General features: G+C 37.3%; 1 protein-coding gene across 2 annotated transcripts; it reads right to left on the bottom strand.

Annotated features, from left to right (window-relative positions):
* Positions 1-734: 734 nt before the first annotated feature.
* Positions 735-22,050, bottom strand: LOC308557597 (protein EURL homolog). Of its 2 annotated transcripts, none has more exons than XM_081138180.1 (5): positions 21,971-22,050; positions 20,941-21,074; positions 6,445-6,984; positions 5,355-5,417; positions 735-3,720 (listed from the first exon to the last, which is right to left on the bottom strand). In XM_081138180.1, the coding sequence occupies exons 2-5, from the start codon at positions 21,065-21,067 to the stop codon at positions 3,554-3,556; spliced, it is 897 nt and encodes a 298-aa protein (XP_080994306.1). In that variant the 5' UTR covers positions 21,068-21,074; positions 21,971-22,050; the 3' UTR covers positions 735-3,553. The 2 variants fall into 2 exon arrangements, with proteins under 2 accessions (XP_080994306.1, XP_080994307.1); XM_081138181.1 differs by lacking the exon at positions 21,971-22,050 and adding an exon at positions 21,242-21,322 and having other exon boundaries at positions 1,664-3,720.
* Between the last annotated feature and the right edge of the window lie 721 nt (positions 22,051-22,771).

The following is a 22,771-nucleotide window of genomic DNA, read 5'->3' as shown; positions in this document are numbered from 1 at the left end:
ATAAGTACTTAAAAATACTCAAATGTCTTACCTTAGCACTGACAATAACATTGGTCAGTAAACTAACTGGCATAAGTCAGAAAAATAACACTACAATAACTTTACACTGGACCATTTAAAAGTCTTCATGTCACATAACCTAATTTATGGTCACTAACCTGAATCTCCTATGAAGCTACACAAATAATTTATTCTTTAAAAGTTCTGACTTAAGTTTAGAGCACATACATTTTGTATTACATTTTACAATAATAACGTAAGAAAATTTCTTCTAAAAAGTCAAAATAAAACCAAAACTTTAACATACACAAATAGATCCAAAAAGACTCAAGAGTGTAAACCCAAGGAAAGATACATAAACAAAACAAGAAAGCACTTTAAACCATTTTCAGTGGTAAAGAATATGGTAAAATGGAAAACCCGAGAAATCTTAAGATGCCTGTGAAGATGCCAATGAAACAGAATATAGTTTGACTATATCACTGAAATCACTTTCTTGCATGAACTTACTTTAAAAGTAATCCTCAAATGTATAAAAAAATGGGCACTTTGTGGTGAAATGAGCATATAATTTGAAAAAGTCAGAACATTTCTTCGCTCCGTCATGCATAAGAAACTACAAAACACTGTTCTGCTGCCTGCATCATCTATTATTGGTGTCTTAAGTGCATGACTTTTGTTAAATAAAACACATTAGGATATTAAATACCAGTGTGAAAGGATGACAGAAGGCTGAACGGGTTTGAAATCTTTAATCAAGAGAACAATCTTGGGTTGTCAAAATCACTTTTACTTCAAACTGATTTTTTAAAAATTCAACTCGTCTAAATTATGAAATCTAACATGAAAAAATACCAGTCTTATTTTACTCCACTTAATCATATAAGCTCTGAAATCAGTAATAGATAACTTGCAGTATTTCTTTTGCCATTTTTGAAACTGAAGGTACAGATAAGATTTTCTTCCAAATTTCCTCAGAAAGTACTAACAAGTGTACAGAATAGCAAAGCATGGTAACCAAGTTTGTGGTATTTCATATTCTCTCAAGGTAGAATTCAACTCTGTTCCTTAGCCTTACTTTAGAATATATAGTAACTGCATATTCAATCAAGAAAACTAATATTGGAATATAAAATAAATTTATCAAATATTTGAAAAAACTGCTGTGCAAAATAACAAATTTTTTTTTTTACTAGAATATTTTATCCAAATAAAGTACTAGTGTGAGTACCAGCACCAGGTATTTTTTAAGAGCACCTTTCCCTTGAACAGCTTAAGGAGAAGTATCTAAATGGGATAAATCAAGAGTTCCCGATTGAGACCTTGGTACATGTATAATCCCATCTAATTGTTCCTAACTCATTAGTAAAGCTACACATTTGCCAGAAATTCCTTAAGAAGCAAGCACATACTTTCTTTGGATAACACTGTTGTGTTCAGGTTTCACCATATGGCTCACATTCCGGAAATATGCTACTACTGATATCAAATGCAACACATCCCAGACTTTTATGGCTGTCCCAAAGTGATCTAAATAGAAGCACAAATGTGTGCAAGCACACTGGCTGGTAACATCCTTAATGGATTATGCCAAAAAAGAGTAAAGTCAAATTTGAAAATGTGACCATAACAACCAAGCACTAGAATACCTACTGGCATCATCTGGAAAAGTCTTTATTCAACTTGTAAATTTATGGATTTTGATATTGCACACATTCAATTTAAAGCTTATCAAAAACTAAGGCAATGTATCCCCACTCCTGGATTTTAAATTCATTTTGGATAACTCAAAGAATTGAGAGAAACTGAAAGCATCTTTCACAAACTCCCTCGGAAAAGCAGTTATGTCATACTTCAGAGAAAACAAAACAAGGTCAAAGAGGCATCAAGCAATACTCTTGGGCAAATTCAACATGTTTCAGCATTACAAAAAATTTTCTACTAGTTTGAGGTGTTTCTTTGCTTAGTTCAAACACTGTTTGTGTTCAAGACTAAAATCTGACCCAAGTTAGGGCAGGCTGCCTAATTTAAGGCAGAAGTCATTTATATTTTTATGCACGGAGCTGCCAAATTATGGGTTTTTCTGTAGATTCTTTCAAGCAAAGGATCTTACCTTATGAATACATTCTAGCCACCAGCTGAAAACAGAATTTATAGCCCATTTTAATTCTGCATTGGTTATAGCTTTTGTTATAATACATTAAAAACTTATCTAGCTGTTTGAGACAGCTATTCAGAGCTCCTTGGAAACATAGGCAACACATAAATATCCTTTTAAAAATGAGCTGCTTAGCTGGGTAGCTCAGTTGGTTGGAGCATCATCCCAATATACCAAGGTTACGGGTTTGATCCCGGTCAGGGCACACATAAGAATCAACCAATGAATGCATAAATAAGTGGAACAACATATCAATGTTTCTCTAAAATCAATACATACTTTTTTAAAAAAAAATAGGTTTTTGTTTAATTAGTTCTGTTTTTCTACATAAAGCAGTCTTCTCTTTCCCTTTAGATTCTAAAGTTTAGAAAAATACCCCAGAATGTTTTCTTTGGGACTAATTTCAATGATGTTGATACAGAATTTGAACAGTTCAAGGATTCTTGAACCTTGATACAAAGTGGCATACAAAATAATTTTAATTTTTTTCAGATAGGACAGTTATTTCACAGAGTATTCAATTTGAAGAAAGATACTCCATTTGACTTACAAGTGAGGCTTGACTTACTCTGTCCAAAGTCTAACACATCAAAGTCATTAGAATGAAAATAATATTGAAATAGAAGAGGCTTTTTCTATGGAGACTTGTTGACATACAAAAGCTAGATTAGCGTTTTCTTCCTGAACTCGGAACTGCTTTTGTTAGAAAAAGTTAAATATTTTACTTTCTTGCATATTTGCTTTAAAAAGTTATTCTTTTATAAGAGATATTAGAAGTCAAACAATTCGACTAGATAGATTTCTACCCCAAAATACATTTATCTTTGGAAAACAAGATAATAGTTGTAAAAGCAGTATATTAAGAGAATAAAATGCAGTGATCTGAAATATGGGTAACATATTCACACATGGAAGTGTAAATATAATACACAGAGCCATTCAAATACACATTTATAAAGAGAATGGAAAGGTACCTAAAATAGCATTTTTATATATAAAATTTTCATATTAAAATATTGCTCATAATAAATAAGAGGTGATATTATGAATTTAATCTCCCTCTTAAATAGTTCAGACTAATCTCAGGAGTTCGTTAACCTTATATTGTTTTGAAAGGTGAATTATATTAAACTATGTTTAATAAAAATCACACTGTAACAGTATATTTAAATAGTCACATGTGGTAAAAGTTAGGGAGGGCCACTTAGTAATTATGGGAAAAAAGATTCCCAAAATAAACCCAAATGCTTAACCCTAGAAGACCAGAATGTGATGATCTGCTTTATTTGACGAAGATGCTAAATACTGCCTTGAAGCTTTGCTATCTTAATGACCATCCCGCATGCTTGGCAGAACAGGAAATGGTAGGGCATCAGAAGCAAGTGTAAGTTTAGTTCAGTTGTTCGTGGACAGATGTGGCTTAATTCCTGTTCGCCCCACTTGCAGACATGGTAACTTGGAATAGTTCTTGAGAAGCTGTTCGATGGCAACATGTCGGACGTGGAGCTCTGAGGCCAAAGAATCTTTTTCTTGCACTTGGTGTGCTAACTCTTCAGAAATTTCTGTAAAGATTTTTAAAAAGTTCCATTTTTAGTACACAGAAAGCTAATCCTATGATTTATATTTCAAGTACTTTAACTGAATGCATTGAGTAAAAGTTTGCAATTAAAATGATATGACATTGCCCCAGCCCGGTGGCTCAGTTGGTTGGAGCGTAGTCCGGTGCACCAAAGGGTTTCGGGTTCGATTCCCGGTCAGGGCACATACCTAGACTGAAGTTCCATCCCCAGGTGGGGCACATACAAAAGGCAACCGATTAATGTTTCTCTTTCTCTCTCTCAAATCAATAAACATATCCTTGGGTGAGGGTAAAGGGGGAAAAAAGGTGATTTGACACCAAGGAAACAGTTGCGTTTTGACCATTCTGGGGTGTTGTATACTTTGCACAGCCAGCTGGAATACGGTATTCCTCTTCTCCATCAAGTGATACTTAAGTGTCATAAGCAACAGCTATATAGACGTGCAGCAAGAATGGCAGTTATAACCACCTCTGAGAGAGACACTTTTCACAATTTGAAATAGAAACAGGTTCAGTAACTATCTAATATGACTTATGGAAAGTAAGTGCACATTAGTGCCTAGGTCTGGAAACCCCTCTAAGAGGTTTTGGAATCAGACTACCTAGAATATTGTTCCTACTCTTGCGAGTCCCAGGCAAGTAATTTAAACTGTGTTTTAATTTCCCCTTATGTATTACCTCAATGAGAGTAGGCCCTTCACAGGGTTACTGTGAGGATTCAAGAGGTCATACTCGTCAAGTACTTACACAGAATAAGTACTGGACAAATATAAGCTGCTATTACTATTGTTACTGTTATTATTTTATTTGGAGAGGTTGTGTGCTCAAGAAATACCACTAGCTTTGGAGTTAAAAACACAGAGGTTAAAATCTTTGTGTCACTGACTGAATGCATGATCTTTGTAAGCAGCTTAACTGTCTCTCAACTGTAGTTTCCTCACTGAAATGGGAATCAATTATAAAGGGAAAAAAGAGACAATTGGGGAATCTGAACACTAACTGTTAACTGTTGGTGTTAGCATCATATTTCATGATGTTCAGGAATTACTAGCTGGTACTTTTTTTTTTTTTTTACATGTGGTCAGGTTGTGATTACCTTAAAAAAAGTTATGTTTTAGAAAAAATCCTGAAGTGTTTTTGGACAAAACATACGTTGTCTGGGATTTGTTTCAAAATAATCCACACTGAAGGTGGGGCAAAGGGAATGGGTGCAAGCAGAGATCAAGGAAAATTAGCTACGCTTTTTGTAGCAGTTAAAGCTGATGAAGATGGGTCAAGGGATTCACTATACTATTTTACTACTTTTGTGTTTGAAATTGTTCCAAACCAGGGCTAATACCTGCCTTAAAGAACTGTGAGGGAGTTCATGTGTGTAGCAGAACGTTAGTAAGAAGGTAGAGATTAAGTTGTAGTCTCCATTTTCACTTAAAAAAGAAAAACCCATTTTCCTGCAGTTCATAAAGTGGTTGTTTTCATTATCCCTTTTGCTCTGGAAGCTAGCAGGTTCTAATCCCATTTCCAAATTTAAATGCAGATGAAGCTAATGGGGCCCTGTTATAGGGGATTTTCTGTATCAAAATTTTCACATGCAAAAAAACATTGACACCGATTCTTTACCCTGTATTTGCTGTTGGAGCTTTGCATTCAGTTGCTTTACCTCACCAAAAGTCATCGAATTCACTGAAACATGAAAATATATTCATTATTACCAAACAACCCAGGAAAATAGGCTGCCTGCATCACTAACACAATATCCTATTTTTTAAAAATTTGTACTTATCTGCCAATATAACATTCAGCAGTACCCAAGAGTTCATTCATTAACTCCTCCAGTGTGGAGTTTTCAAATCCTAATCTCAACCCATGGTAAAAAATGTATTTTACATCACTCCCAGTAAACCTCCCCCAAAGCCAGTTTCACCGAAAAGCACTTCGTATTAGGCCCACTGGATTCTGACATGTATATACCATTCTGTTTCAGTTTTTAAAAAGTGTGAGTCACTACCCATCAAGTCAATTTTGCTTAAACACTACATAGTTCATGATCCCCAGTTAGAAAAACCTGACTGTAAAGCACTGTGGAAACAGTCTGAAAAATCAAGTTATCTATCTAGTTATATAACCTTAGGTACACAGAACCAGTAAGTTTCATAAAAATATACCCATGGTCCCTTCTTGCTCTAAAATCATTTGATTTTAAGTCAATGAAAATTATCTCAGCTTCTGTGAGTTTTTGTAGATGCAGACTGAATGAGTCACTGTTCTAGCTTTAAAATAACACATTACCTTTGGCCTTCAGTAAAATGCCGTATTTATGCTTTTGAAATGCCACTCCAAGGAAGTCAATTAGTCTTGTAGGGATTAGCAATGTGACAATGTGTGTGAGCCATGGTTGAGGCTTTATTTCTAAACTATATGGACCCTGAACTTCCCAAATCAGTGTGCATTTAGTTTAATAATTTAGAATGGGAAAACAAATCATGTTACTGCAGAATTCCAATGTTTAGGACACACTAAGGGGTATTCCAGAGAACTGATGGAGAGTTTTAAGACATCTCCTTTTTTATGGGGTGATGTATTTATCATTTAAATACTCTATTTACCAAATCTATAATTCTACAGCAAAGTTCCTGAAACATCACATATATAAGAATGTAAAAAAACCCCAATAAAACATCAACCTTCACCTTTCTCCTATTTTACTTACATTCCTCTCTGCTGTAATGTGGATGCTGGGTCTGGACACTAGCCTCCGGATTAGAGATTGTCTCTTCTTTTTTCTGTGCCTGGTTGTGACCATGAGACCACAATACATTACTGTGGCATAAAGTAGCACCTGAACCTTGTAGCACAGCAAGCCCAAAGTCTGTATTTTCCCTCTGCTGCAATATTCTTTGTGTATAGTCTGAGAAGCCACCCGTACTTCCATGTAGCCATTTTGCAGAATACTTTGGTACTTGGGAGTCAAACTGTGGGAGCAACTTTTTATCTGGCTTATGCCTGAAATTAAAGAGGTGATGCTGGGGAGTTTTAGAACATTCCGAATCTGAATCTACGTCCTTATTTTGTGCATACTGTACAATCCAGTTTATCTTCTTACTCAAAATGGTTTTAACGTCTTCATAGTAAGTACTTTTTGAAAGCTTAGATCGTGGACAATCCTGGTTTGCAATCAAATGGTATTTTTCAAAGCAGTCTTTATGGCCCCTTAACGATGTGGTGTGCAAGAGATTAGATTTTGGTATTCCTATAAAAAAAAGAAAAATTTCATCTTTTAAAGTTGCATTAAGAATATACAAATCTTAGTAAAACACAGTCACTGTCAGTTTGTAAACTGGAGGGAAAATATTAAAGAATATTGGTATTAATAATATAAAAATGGTCTAATAATTCTGCTTCAATTTAACTAAATTTTCAGTAGTATTAAATTCCTACAAATAGCAAAGCCTTTTTAAGGACTTAAAGATTCATCTTAACCGCAGTCTAGAGGTATGTTACTGCATACTACATAAAAAAAAATACTACTGAACTAGCAATTTACATTTACAGACTCTGGCCTTTACTTACAGGTAGCTCCAATCTGCTTTTTGATTCTAATACTTATTACTCTAGATACATAGCAGGTAGGTACAGAGAACTTGAAACCTGCCTACTTTACTCACTTCAGAAAATCTATTAAAGAGCTTCCTCACGCTCTATAAACTGTCAGGTCTCGTTGCCAACTGATGACTAGCCAGTCCCCTGCCCAAACAGCTCTCATCCCATTGCCACAGCTCTAATACATGTAGCAATGATTTAGTTGAATCTAAGCAGTAAGTGATTCTCTTTTGAGTCTATATAAAAAGAAACTTTAGCATTTAAAATTAGGCTACACAAAGTAATTAATTTTGCTGTTAAATTTTAAAAATTTACCTAGAAACTTCAGAAATTGTATTTAAAAAATTATATGCAACAATGAGTTTCCCGATGTACCCCAGAGCTTTACCAACCTGTCAATATAACAGATGTCTACTTGAAGAATGCTGTGGGCTTTTAAAGTTAAAGCTTTTGTGTTCAATACTGCTTTTTAGTAATTCATGTAATATAACTTTCTCCAGGAATAATTTCTCTTTTAACTTTTACTTAAATCCCCAAATGAATGCTAAGAACCCAGCTAAGTACATAATTATGTGCACATAAGTAATCTGTTGAGATGAACAGCAAATCAGAGAATCACCGCGTCAATTTACTGTGAAAATATATATATGCTACCAAAATTTCAGATTCTTTCAGACATTCAGAAGAAAAATTCCCTAAAAAAAGACTTGGAAAAAAGTGTAAAAGTGTCATGGGCAAGTTCTGATCCAGTGTACACTTCCACCTAGATGTCCCATGAGCTGCTCAAACTCGCCCTGCCTACACGCCTCTTCCTTCACCCCACTCCCCACACCTTGGATGCTCTTCCCAAGTCTGACGTCACCAGCTGCTTAAGGAAGAAACCTGGGTGCCTTCCTTGACGCCTCCCCCCGGCCCCCGAGATGTTTTGCTGTCCATCTTAACAGATTTTTGCCCCATAAAATCTTGCAGTACAACAACTCAAATCCTACTTTACTCCATTACCACTCCCATTACACTTACCTGCGTTGTCATCATCTCCTTCTAGTTCTCATTTCCTCTAAGAAACCTTTTCTAACCAATACATCTGACCAGTTTATCACACTAGATTTTCCAATTGCCTCTTCACTGACCTTTAGTTCCTGTAGTAAGTTCTTTGAGAAAAGGGACCATATCTGTTTTACATGCATCCTCAATGTTATAGTGCCTGAGTACCTCATAAAAAGTAGTTAAATGAATAAAGGAAAATTAAAATCGTATAAGAGACCCAAACAAACCAAAACTTATTAGCAATTATCATTCAAGGTCTACTGCAATGAAATTTTTTTGCCCATCCTAGCAAGGAAAGCAGGATGTGCAGCTTTGCCAGGCTGCTCAGAGGTTAATTAAAGGCATCTTCCAGTGAACTTAGTTTAATGGGCCATTAGTCTGAAGAACTGATGAGTGGTATGATACAGAGATGCCACTCCTGTGGCATTATTCAATCTGCCAAGCAAAATCAGGAACTTCTACTCAATTATATGTGTCAACAGAAATTTACATATACTGAATATTTTAAAAGGCTGCTTTATATAAACTGTAGCTCATTGATCAGATCTGTACCTCTTCTTTTAGAGCTCACTAAAAATTTAAAACTTGACTGAGTTCTGAAGTTCAATTTGAAAATATTTGTTATATAAACATAGTTTAAAATATCCCGTGCAGTAGCAAAGGACACAAAAAGTAAAAAAAATACAATGCATTGACTACTTCAGATACTAGAATAAAAGAATGTAAGTCGCCTACTTAATTTCTATCCAATATACATGCCATTTTATAAACTCTAGAAGTGATTTTGTTTTTTCCACCTCATCAGTTTGAATTAATATAAGAGAAAAAACAATTGCTATTTTCAGACATCCCAGAGAGTTTCTCAGCTAACTCTACAATTTCAATTGCATTACAAGTGTAAACAGCTCTGAGCACTAATCTGTTTCCTCAGCAGCTTTTGAAAGGAAAATGAATGTAAACACAATTAAATGAGTTGATACTTTTGAGTAGCTGAGTTATAAGGAATTTCCAAACCAGTTCACCAAAAACTGAACTACAACTTGCTTACTAATAAACATTTTGAAGGCCAATGTAATTGACATCCTATTATGAAAACTTCTTTAAAACATACTTCAAAGATGTTCATGTGACTTTTTTTGTCATGAGGTCATTATTTTTACAGAACCCAAGACTTAACTGGCAACCATAATTGCTAATTTTAAAACAGTACTAGTTTCTTTTAGATAGGGGCTTTTTGGAAATTTACACAGGCAGTGTAATTCCATGTGAACAGTGGTATTTTAGAAGGAGTTAACCTGCCCCTATTCAATAGTGTTCTTCTTTTTATCCTTTCACGCTCACTCTGATTCCGTTACCCAGTCTCACATTCCTGAGAACCCTCCTAACCCATCTGGCATGCTACCGCCATTTCTATTCTTTTAGTGTCCCTTGAAAATCAACTCACTTTAAGAAAACTTGGTTAAACCCATAGAAGAGCAAAAGCCACTCAGGTGTCTACCTACCACTGTTACCCTTTTAAAATAAGGATATTTCCATGCTCATATTTAATCTGCCTAGTGTAGTGACATATTTTTTCCCCCCTCTAATAAGATGATATTCCAAATGGCGCTAAGAAATAGCCACCAAAACACTTAAGTTCTATCATATGTCCCACTATCCTCGGCTTTTCCACCTCACCTCTTGAAGACCTTATTTATGATTTGGTTGTAATGAGGTAAGCTAAGCAATCTTTTCCTGATGGTTCACCAGCTGACCCTGTCAAAAGCACTGTCTCTCAGCTGACTACACTCATGCTACATGGCTCTGTAGTAGTTTGAATCACATGACTGCCTTATTCATGTTTCCTTTATGTCAGACTTAACTTTGAATTTGATTACTGTATCTCATTTCCCAATCAAAAGCATGTCAATATAATTTGGTATTCCATAGGCAGACCAAATATAAAGCTGTAATAGATACTATACCACTGGCAGTAGACTGGGAAGCTCTCAGAGAGCAAGCACTTCAACTTTAACTTCAAACTTAAAACAGAATTAGAAAACTGGCAGTATTGGTTTTCCAAATGGTGGGTTTTTGTGCTCTTCCTTAATATTTAAATAAGGCAAGAAAATTTAGTTACGATTTAAGTTCCAGGTTGTTAACATGCTGTGAAGAAACTTTAAACATATTGCCTTCAAACATGACCAACAATTTCTGTGGTACTGCTTCAAAATCTTTTTTTTTTATGAAGTCGTGCATTTTGCCCAGCTTAAAGAATTTTCCAAGAGTAAGGTGTTTTTCTTTTTATGATGATCTGATCTTGGTTGCTAAGAGAACAAGCACCTGCATGTTTATGTGCTGCCCACATTAAGAATCCTGAGCTTCTTTGAGCAAGTGTTAATTGCAAAATGGGAAGATAGCTGCATTTTGTTGTACTAAGACAGACTCAAAGGACTGACATGTTACCTCTTTGTTTTTGAGGATCAGATTCCCATTTCTGATAAAAGGAATAGAGGAAAAGCTCTTTAAGTAGACGTGGCACACCCAGAGCCTGAAGTCTGAATCCATACTGAAGTTTTAAGACTATGAGTGTTTTAAAAGAAAGAAAAAAAAGACCCATGTCCAATTTTCAATTTCCTGGTTTCTCTTAAAAACAAAATAGGAAGATCTGGCAGCAGCTGGTTAATGAGAAGCAGCTACTGGCTGAAACAGAGCAAGTGCTCTGCCTGTGACCTAGCAGGCTCTGCAGCCATGTTGGCTAGTGACACTTGAATTATACTAAGGCTGTACAGTGATATGTCTGGATGGCTTCCGTGTAAATGCCGCTTGTTCCGATGATGCTTTGATACCCAATCCCATCAGGCTGTTGCATTTGATGAGCAAGCAGCAGCAGCCAAGCCAAGGTTCAAGGAGCATTATTAGCGATTTATCTATTTCTAGTCATAGCCACTTAGTGGGTAGATGATCAGATTGTCTATCCTGTCATGGGACTAAAGGTAAGAAATCAGACCAAAGGTGAGAAGGCAAGGATGGATAGTCAGAGCACCTACTTCCTTTCTAAACCCACAACAGGATAGGCTTCTACCTCTTGAAAATGTTATCGGTTGTCTTATGTGCCTTAGTGGGTGCTGTGATAAAGAGTGCCCCACTTCCCTCCCCCTCACACCTTTAGTTAACTCAGGAGTCACTGAAGAGTCAGTCATGTTCAAGTATCCAACATACTGTTTAAAAGTAATACGTAATTGTTTATCTTTGCATTGCTAACAGATGGAATTACTGGCAACCACACCAAGCCTATACACAGATGGGCTCAGCAACTTGTTTTTCCACATTTTGAGAATCACTGCCCTAAAGAAAGATATACCAACAGGTGGTCTTTAGACAGCAGATTTCGGTGTAGAGATTAAAGCAGCTTAATCCAATAAGTGAAATATAAGGACAAATTTCAAAGAGATAATGTTAAAAGATAAACTTAACCTCAAATAACCAAGGAAGCAAGGGCAGAACTGAGTTCTTGTGTTGATAGGAGATGCAAAAATTTCAAATGACTTGTCAAAAAGAAAAACCTCTCTCAGTGAATTTTACTTTTTTCATTAAAACAGTTGGGAAACTGGGGAAATACACCTACATAACAACTGTTTATTACTAAAAGGGTATGAAAATAACAATCCACCCTCAATTCTACCTCCTAATGTAGCTACCTGGTTTTTAACCAGCAAGGTCCAACAGAACTTTTGGTGACAGTGGGCTTGTTCTGTATCTACGGTATACAATACGCTGAAACGCAGCCAGTGTGACTGAGGAACTAAAGTTTTAACTTTAATTTTAATTCACTTAAATCTGAATAACCACATTGTGGCTAGGCTACATTGGACAGGACAGTTTGTCACAGGTAATTTATTAAGCAAAGGGATAATTGTAATGAGCACATGATGGAAGCTATCCATGTTCTTACTGATAGTCTAATATGAAATATTGAGTTCATGGCAGCATAGAATATAAAAAGCTAAATTTGTTTTTCTAATACTTAAAATATATCAAATTAGACCAACACTCCAACTGACACAACCCTATACTTGTTCAAATTTTCCCCCAAATAGCTCAAATTTTTGTGTATGTAGGTATCATAACAGACTCCTAAAAAGCTACTCAAATTAACTATAATACGACTGAGTTGTCACTTTAAAATAGCAATTTATATGTGGCATATGAAGACACTAATTTGCAGAAAAAAAATTCTTTCCTAAAGATAAACAAGGTTAAAAGATGCTTAAAAAAAAAAAAAAAAGCCTTCATAGTAACGCCGATGAATGGGGGAGCAAAGTAAATTTATAGGTTGGAAAGCAACAAGTGCAATAGCCAAGTGAACTGTCCTTTATCTCCTGAACTGCTGTCTGCCCCGTTAAAGTTGTGCATGACTTCTTTCTTACAAACCAGAAAAACAACATGAAAAGCTGTCCTGCAGCTATTTTAAAACCTTAGTTTTGCACCTCAGCTTCTTCGCATACACTTGAATCAGTGTTCTTGAAATTCTAGTTGACTATACCTTAAATAAATGCTTTATAGCAGCATCTAATAGAAATATACTAGCTCGTGAATTTGAAGGCAGTTGTAATTCAATTACTGCTATAATGGTGAAAATTAGGGCTGATGAGAAACAATCACAACTCACCAACCATTTGATAAGAAAAACTAAAGCTAAAAAAAAGCAACAATAATTGATGAATCATACTGCAAAATGCTAAAATGTAAATATTTTGACCATGTGTTATAATTGCATCCTAGCAATTCTAGATTAAAAAGAACTTTGATCTAAACAAAGGAGTTAGAAAACTGGCACACAGTAGAAATTTTTCATTATGAAACAAATATTTTTTTCGTGTGTGTGTGTGTGTGTGTTTTTAAATGGCTGGTGACATGGTGTTAATTCAGTAGTACTAGAAGACATAACAAATGACAAGACTGCAACTTGGGACATGCCTTTCATCCAAAAGCCTTCCTCTGGAAATTTAAGCTACAATGAAGTGGAAATTTAATCACACAAGCAAAAGAGATATACATAAGAACATTTTAGTACTAGTAAAGTGGAAGCAAGCTAAACATTCATCAAAGGGACACTGATTAATTAAATTATAGTACAATGGATGCAACCTTTAAAAAAAATCAACATGGTAGAATTTTACCTACAAACATGAAAAAGATGCTCCTAACGTATTAATGAAAAGGCTGGTTATGAAATAATACATGCAGCCTGACTTCATTTCTTAAATGCAATTACCACACAGGAGTGTGCATGCACTATACGCACACACCCAAGTGCAGAAAATAATTTAGAAGAACCAAAAATATTAAAAGATTACTGGTGGATAGTTGGGATTATGATTCTTAATATTCTTTTTTTTTTTTTTTTTAATATATCTTTATTGATTTCAGAGAGGAAAGGAGAGGGAGAGAGACAGAAATTTCAATGATGAGAGAGTCATTGACTGGCTGCCTCCTGCACACCTCCAACTGGGGATTGAGCCTGCAACCCGGGCATGTGCCCTGACTGGGAATCGAACCCCGATTGCCTGGATCCTAGGTCGATGCTCAGTGACTGAGCCATGCCCAGCCGGGCGATTCTTAATATTCTTTTTGCTTTCTTTAATTATTTCTGTAATAGGCAAACTGTTTTCTATTTCAACGAAAAACATTAAAAATGCCCACAAAGAAATACATTTTGGTTTGGGAAAGAACAGTGTTATTTAGTCTAAGACAAATTAGTCTTTATGTTCCAATGACACATAAAAGATTAAGTGACACAAAAATGGCAATGGACACACATACTACCTAAAATTCTGAATTTCCTTCGACACTGTGAGGAATTTTTTTTACGCTAACAATGTATCTAGCAAAGAAAAGTATTTAACCTTCACATGAAAGCAGTCCTCCTCCCCCAAAGTAAAATCATAACCACATTATAGTTTTATCTGACAACCCTTGTCAGAGATCCAATGACCCAAAGGGAGCGAGGGAAAAAAGACACTGATAATTAAACAAAAATCATATTGTTGATAAAAAAAACAAAGAAACTGGGGTGAAAGGATGTGCTGAGCAGCTGCTACACGAGGGAAATAATGGCAGCTAGAGCAGAAAAACCTACTGAAAACCAACTCAAGATACATTCAAACCTCTTCAATGTACATAAAACATTAAATTTCTGTGCCAATGGAGAAGCTATGTAATATGCTGACCAATCATAGCAAACTTTTCAGTGGTATTTCATCTTTTCAGATAAGATGAGAGCAAAACCCTTCTATACTTGAATATAAATTAATACTAACATCTGCATCACAAACTATATTTACCAAAAGGCTCCTACATTAATCATCTGTTGTGACCCTCAGCGCAGCCCTGTGAATTTATGTAATGGTATCACTCATCATCACCTCTATTACATGTACTCCCAAATTAAGCATAAGGAGTAGTAAAGGAAGTAGTAGTACATGGTGTTGAGGGGAGGGAGGGAGGGAGAGAGAGGAGAGAGAGAAGGGGGGAGAGGACGGAGGGACAGTGGGGAGAGCTTATGACTAGCTCATAAAGCGACTTTAGAGAGCTAGTGGAAGATGAAGGTGGCCTTAAAAGTTAAGCAGGTACCTGGTCATGAAATGACTTACATATCATGTTAGTGAGTTAATAGCTTGACCTGAAGAAAATGGCAAGGACCCAGTGGAGAGTTCTAAGACAATGAATGGCAGGATCAGATTTGTACTTTAAAGACCTTTCTGGTGATAATGAAAGAACTGAGGTGTGGGGTAGTGGGGAAAATGGGGATTAAGTATAGGAAACTAACGTGGTTTTGAGGTAACATTGGTAAGAAGGGGATTTATGTTTGTTTTAACTGTCTTATCCTCAGCTACTAGAACAATTTCTGGCACACAGCTACTCAATATTTACTGAATGAATGTGTCTAAAAATTGCTATGGACTCAACCACATAGCTTTAATTCTGAGATTTAGATTTTGATGGGTACACACAAATTATTTCGCCTTACTGTTTTATAGTTGAGAAAGTAATGGCAAAAAGCTACTAGAAATAGATACATGAATTTAGCAGACACTGTTTCCTTGTTACAAACTATAAATCCAAGACTTAATGTTGAATAGGTTTATTCCCCTTATCAAAAATCTTACAGATGGTGTGCCAAATTGGATTAGAATAATTTAAATCCACTCTAACTAGAACTATTGCTGGTAACACTTTGGTAATTCTAGTGTTACTTAGCCACTTAGTGATTTCAATCACTTGGTATTACCTTATTTGAAATTTATACTTAATGTTAATTTCCTATATAATATGAAGATTAAATTCAAGGTGCTGTAAAATTACCTTTCAACCTCTGAAGTGCTATGCAAATATTATGCTGTCTTTATATTACATTCAATAATAAACATGGGGAAATTTTCTTAAGTTTTATTAGAATGTCAACAGAGGGACACTATTTCTAAATATTTCTAAAATGTTTTACTGAAGTTAGCAAAGTTTAACAATCATTATCTTCTAAACTCACATTAGCTTTATATTTAGAAATGCTCTTTTAGTTAATACCAGTGCATGATGTTTGCCATCATGGGAAATAAGAGAAAGAAGCTAACACTAGATGGAGTTATCTATATACAGCTTCCCTATCAAAAGTGGTGGCCCCTTTTACTTAAGTGGAAAGATGCTATTGAGGATTTAATATTGAGATTCAAACTGCTCCCTGACTGCTGACCAAGTAAACAGTATTTCAGTCAGATACTGAGAATCAAGGACGAGATTAAACGTAAGCATCGGGTTTGCTAGTGCCTTAACCAACAGAAAACACCTATATATTTTTCTTGTTGGAAAGATTACCAAGGATCTGAATTTGGGCTGGCTTCTAGAAAAGTTCAACAAATTAGAGGAGAATAAAGACTGAGATGGACTAGTAAGAATTAGTAATGCATACTAATCAACTAGCAAGATCAGCTTAAACTGGAAACTGTATTTAGGAATTGACCCAATCATTTCGTTTTTTTAAAGATTAAAAAAAAAATTTGATCCAGTGATCCCACTTCTAGGAATATATACTAAGAATCCTGAAACACTAATCAGAAAGAATATATGCACCCTTATGTTCATAGCAGCACAATTTACAATAGCTAAGATCTGGAAACAGCCCGAGTGTCCATCAGTAGATGAGTGGAGAAAAAAGCTGTGGTACATCTACACCATGGAATACTACGCAGCTGTAAAGCAGCAGCATCTCGTACCCTTTGGGACAGCATGGATGGACCTAGAGAGTATTATGCTAAGCAAAATAAGGCAGGCAAAGAAAAACAAACATCGCATGATCTCACTTATTATATGTGGAATCTAAGGAACTTAATAAAGTGATGAACAAAATAGGTTCAGTAACATGGAAGCAGGGATCAGACTGACAAATCTCAGAGGGAAGGAGGGAGGTGGGTGGCTGGGTGGGCAGAGAGAGTAACCAAAGAATTTATATGCATATATCCATAACCCATGGACACAGACAATGGTGTGGTGAGGCACTGGGGACGGGGGTGAAATGGATAGAAGGGGTCAATGGGGAGAAAAGGGGACATCTATAAGATTTTGAACAAGAAAAAAATATATATATATTGATTTTTAGAGAGAGGGAAAGGAAGAGGGAAAGACAGAAACATCGATGTGAAATTGAACACAGATGAGCAGACTCATGCATGCCCCCCACTGAGGATCGGGCTTGAAACCTAGGCATGTGCCCTGATGGAACAGAACCAGCAGCCCTTTGGCGCATGGGATGATGCCCAACCAACTGGGCCACGCTGGCCAGTGCTGACCCAATCTTATAAAAAACTTTAGGAAAAAAGCAAATTATTAAAGGAAGGTAGAAATACTAATTATTTGCACAGTATTTTGGCACAAAATGAAAACAGGTAGCATGAAGTAACAGACTGGATCCCGCTCTAGTCTCATTTGTGCCTCTGTTAGATTACGGTGGAGTTTCACTACTGGCTCCTGACCACCCTGGGCTACCTTCCTCCCAGCCTCAACAGCTAAGAGATGGTAGTAATTTGGTCATTAAACTTTAGAAATTTTAGCACAATGAACTATGATGCAAATTAGTGTATTGAATCATATACTCATAAAAAAGTTTATGGTGTCTTAAGGCCAAGGACAAGCTATAAACATAAGAAGTTTATGCATCTGTCTCCTATTCCTAGACATGGACAAGTTATTTTAAATCGTGAATTATAGGTAACAAAAAAGGAATCTTGTGAACATTTAAAAACATTTAAGTCTTCAAAGTATAATTCTTAGGTCCTTATATATCATCTATGTCTTGTAAGTATATAAAATATATGCATTTCTTTTTAATTATAATAAATTCACAGAAAAAAGGCAACTTAAAGCCATGCTCAGAATATGAAATCTCTCCTACATTAGACTGTCTTTTGTTATTTCTGTCTTTTGTCTTCATTTTATTAATGTATGCAGGCACACAGCTTTTAAACAAGAGGCCATTTGATTAGATCAGTTTTGATTTGACATAAGCAACAATCTAAAAGGTGTAAAATATTTCTGTTTACTACAAATGTGTGGACTCTAAAGTAGCCTAATTGTGGACTAAAAAACTAACCTTGGGCCAAATATATGGTGATGGAGGATGATTTGACTTTGGGTAGTGAGTGCACATTACAATATACAGATCATTTATCATAGAAATGTACACTTGAAACCTATATAATCTTATTAACCAATGTTACCCCAATAAACTTAAAAAAAAAAACTAGCTTAAAAATTCCTTAAGAGAATTTTTAACTAGTCTCTTAGCTGAAAAAAAGAAATAGAATGCTTTCAAGCAAATTTAGCAATTAGTAAGCTAAGAAATCAGACAACAGTAACATTACCATGTTATGAAGAACTTATACCAAACTAGTAAAGTTAAATGTCATATTTTTTAAAGTTCCTCTTACATTCTAACATTTATTGACTGGCACTGTGCTGAGAACACGGCAGGGCAAAGGAAACTGCAAAAACATTAAAAAATATTTACTGACATAGACAAAAAATATACTTTGTTATTTTTAGGTATGCAATTATTTTATTACCACTTTTTCATTGGTTTCTAAAAGCCTGTACACTAATATACAAACTAAAATTTTGTGGAATTCAGCATCCTCATTTTCTTCCCTTTTTCCTAAAATTAAAAAAAATCTTAGGATACTAAAATGATAATGTATTCGCTCATCAGTGTGGTTAATAGGAAAATGTATTATATTTGCAAGAACTGAGTACAAACTTTAGATAAATTGAAAAGCAAATTTAATTCTAAATGAATTTTTATCACAAAGGTTTGTCATTAAAAATGTAAAACTGAGTGTACATAAAATATAAAATAGTTCGAATTCAAACTGAGAACTGTTTTTGACTTTTAAATTAAAGACAACTATTATTTCAACAATGTAGGGCTTAAGTCATGCTTACTGAGATAGATGTTATCAGAGATGAAATATTTATAAGAGTGGTACCTGAGGATATTTGTATACTCTTTATATAATGACTGAGAACCAGTTAAAATACACACACACACACACACACACAAAAGAAGCAATTGTGAAAGTTCAGATTTCTGTAGAAAAATTCTATCAGTGTAAATACCATTAATGATTTAGCAGGAAACACCAGTTAGGAAAAGATGGCTAACTGAATAGCAATGGTAGCCAATTAGGATTCAGGAAAATAGCTTTCTAATATTAGCCCTATCAAATGAAATAACTATTGACAGTGGATCAATGGAATTAAGATCATATATACTAGACCTAGATCATCAGGCTTCAAAGCCCAGGACTGTCAATTACTGCTGTGTGACTTCAAAGTATATTTCTTGGGTTTCAAAGGTTAGGTTCCATCACCTCTAAAATGGATAAAAGTAACTATCCCAGAGCTATTTTGAGCTAAGTTAATCCACGTAAGGTGCTTAGTACAGTGCCTGGCACAGAATTGCTCACAGTAAATGCCTGGGACTTAACAACAGCTTGCCATCACCACTAATGCAACCCTAACACTCCAACAATCTGGCTGTTTCCTTCAGTGTAAAATACAGATTTGAACTAGATCATTTCTAATGCTTTTGGCCATCTAAAATTAAAATCTACAAGTAAAAGAACATACAGGGCCAACTCTATTTCCAAAGAACATAAATTTATAATCTTTCACTCTAGCACAATGAAGGGCATGGTAATTTAAATGATACATAAGAATCATATTTTTTAAGTCATCCCTTTGAAATTAGTTATATTTACTATACTTATTAAAGCCAAAGTTACATGTATGAAACCTAAAGGAAATCCATGAGCTTCTATCAATTATCATGTTCAGCAAGTACAATTCTTCCAGAGAGTATAACAGCAAAACTGTCATAACCAATATGATCTTAATTAAAAGATGACTGTCATATAAATAACTCTACATGTTTTTAGCAGTCTACTTATGGTTATAATTTTGACTTTTACTATAGAATATCTAAATATATTAATTTGGCGCCTGCAACAATTTCTGAAAAGTCCTAATAGGAATCTAAGGTGGATAATCCTAACGTGTATTTTTTTTTCATTTTTTTATTTGTTATAGGAACATTTCATATCTTCTACTTAATAGATAGAAAAAGTGAAAAAAATGAAAATTTTCAAATATGCAAACCAGCAAAAAGAATCAAATCCACAGGTCTAAAAAAATCTCTCTGCTGATGTTACAATTCAAAATTCAACTGGAAGGCAAATTTTTTTATAGCCAGATTATTAAGATTCTTTTTGATGGGACTCAAATATTTTTAAAAATCAGAGTTTTATCATGAGAACATCAAGAAAAATCTCTTACATGTTTTTTGGGGGCAAACTATTGCTATCTATAGACACATTAACTGTGCACTAACCCAAATACTTTCAATAACAGAGACTTTTTTTTAAGTATTTGGAGAAAATTGAGAGATTCTATTAAGAAACTTTAAAAGCCTTTTTAATTTTAAGAAATTTTTAAAGGTGTGAGTGACCACTTGAAAAGAGGTTATCTAAAAATTTAAAAATGTTTTTGTACATACTAAGATAGCACTGGGGAAAAGAGCTCTAGCTCACCTCAGTCAGGTACTAGCATGGTGGGCTAAAGGAATGAAATTACATTTGCCCGTGAAAGTAAATGTTTGATTACCTTAGTTCTCAGTATTAAAACAAAACAAAACAGCCCCCCTACACACAAATGTTCCTTAAAATCTGACAATTTCATAAGCTCTCAAAGCAGAAAACATGTTTACCAGTCAATATTCGTATTTCATTTCTATATTAGCAAAAATGTGGTTAGTACTGTGAAAGTAAAAAAAAAAGATTTTTCTTAAATTCATGACTGCGCTAACTTCAGCTTCGTTTCCAATAAATCCTTATCTTGAACAGACCTCCACACTTCATACTTGGCACAATTTGCAATCATTTAAGAAATTTCAGTTTCACCTTATAACTAGTTCACAGTAAGCAGCTGTATAAAGTTCTTGCCATAAAATGAATCTATACTCCGTACTTACCCTCAATATTTAGCTCAAAACAAACGTGGCAGAAGGAGAGTGTTTCTTTGTCTGTTCCCAGTTTACAAACACTGCAAATGTTGTCATCGTTCAAATCAATGTTTACAAACTGCTCCTCTTCGTTCATTGTGCCCCTATTAAGGAACAGAAAAGGAAAGTTACGCAATTCCAAGGACCTGCCCTTAGAGCAACAGAGGGAACTTCTAGCAAGAGGAAGGATGCTGTTCAGTTTATCTAACCATCAACCAAGCATCGCCATACTGCGCTTCAATACAACACTTTTATTGTCAAAGACACAAACCTAGTAACAGTTAAAGCCTTGCCACGGGTGGCACTGTGCCCGAGGCCCTTTCTGGTCCCGCGTTTCCTCTGGTTGAGGGGATGTGGAGGAAGGCGGGTTGCGGGATTCCAGCCCGCCCCTCCACCCCCAAGCGCGCACAGCGGGAACCCAGCCGCGACGCCGCCTCGGCCGCCGGGGTCCGTCCACCCACTTCACGCTGTTGAATGCGGGAAAAGACCTGTTCCGGACACGCTTTAACTTCATCGTGGGGACCTCAGACGCGGTTCGCTAACTCGGCGCAGCGAGGCTTCCTGCCCGAGGTCGGCGGCAGGAAAATGCACGTGCAAACCCAACACGGGGTAGGGCGTCCCGCCCGAGTCCCCAGCGCCCGCCGCGTCCGGAGCCCGGACCCCGGACCGACCGCAGCTCCACCGCGCGGGTCGGGCGCCGCGGGGGCGGGGTGGCAGGAGCCGGGGGTTTCCCTCGCCCTGGGTTCCCGCCCACCCAGAGAAGGCGACCGAGGGCCGCAGCCGCTGGTCCCCCCGGACTCAGCGCCCAGAGGAGTCAGTTCGTCCCCCCCCCGCCCGCGCTCTGTCTCCGGTGTTGGGGAGGCGCACCCGCCCCTCCGGGCGCCGCGGTCCCGAGTCCATCTCTCCGTCCGTCCGGGCGCCCCAAGCGGAGCAGCGCGAGAGGCCGCGGGACTCGGGCCGCGGCGCAGGCGGCCCGGGGACCGGGGCGCGGGGTCCTCACCGTCACCTCCGCGAGCCGCGGCAGCCGATCCGCGCGCCTCGGCTCCTGCACTATTGTTTCCGGCCGCCGCGGGGGCGCCCGCCGCGCGCCCGGCCCCGCCCCCGCCCGCCCGTGCCATCCTCCGCAGGCCGGGGGGGGGCGGCGCGGCTGGGGGCGAAGCCGCGGGCTCGCGCGGCGGCTGCGGGCCCCGGGCGTCGCCTCCCGTCCCGACGCGGGGCCCCCTACTCGGATGCTGTCGCGCCGCCGCGCCGCGGCCCCGGGTCTCCTGCTGTCCCTGGGGCCCGCGCCTCGCCCGCCCCCGCCGCCCGCCAGCGGTGGCGGAGCCCGTTGCCACCCCTCCCCTAGTAGTGGAAACTCCTGCCCCGGGGCGGGGGCCGCGGGGTGCGGGGCCGAGGAGTGGCGAGCGGAGGCGAGAAAGGGGCGGCCGTGCGTGGGGAGGACTTTGCCTGAAATCCTCAGACTGAAACAAACAGTGCCATTGAACTTTGGTGCCAGCCGGAACTCTTACTGAGGGAAAAGTTCGCATCTCAAGTTTCATAACTGAGGGATAGTATTGAATACAGGATCATATATTTTACATCTTATTTTTAAAATGGGGCGCCCCTCTCCTAATATGGCACATTCCTGCACGCCCACGGGGATGATCCCGGAGCCCCACCTCTGAATTTAGGTCCCGCTCCTTTTTAAAAAATGTGCTCTGTAAGGGCTTGTTTTGCTCACTTTGCTTGACATTTTAAGTCATTCTTTTTTCTTTCTCGGTTATAGTTGACGCAAGTGCTTTCACTTACGTTTTCTATTGTA

Source organism: Miniopterus schreibersii (genome assembly GCF_964146895.1).
Source record: "Miniopterus schreibersii genome assembly, chromosome: 5".
Lineage (NCBI taxonomy): Eukaryota > Metazoa > Chordata > Mammalia > Chiroptera > Miniopteridae > Miniopterus > Miniopterus schreibersii.
This window is presented reverse-complemented; position numbering and strand designations above follow the sequence as displayed.

Excerpts from the sequence above, each read along its gene's own strand:
- LOC308557597 (XM_081138180.1), bottom strand. The coding sequence starts at position 21,067 with ATGAACGAAGAGGAGCAGTTTGTAAACATTGATTTGAACGATGACAAC. Across the intron at positions 6,985-20,940 it reads TTTTGAGCTAAATATTGAGG|GAATACCAAAATCTAATCTC; the intron begins GTAAGTACGGAG and ends TTTTTTTTATAG. Across the intron at positions 3,721-5,354 it reads GCTCCAACAGCAAATACAGG|AAATTTCTGAAGAGTTAGCA; the intron begins GTAAAGAATCGG and ends AAATCTTTACAG.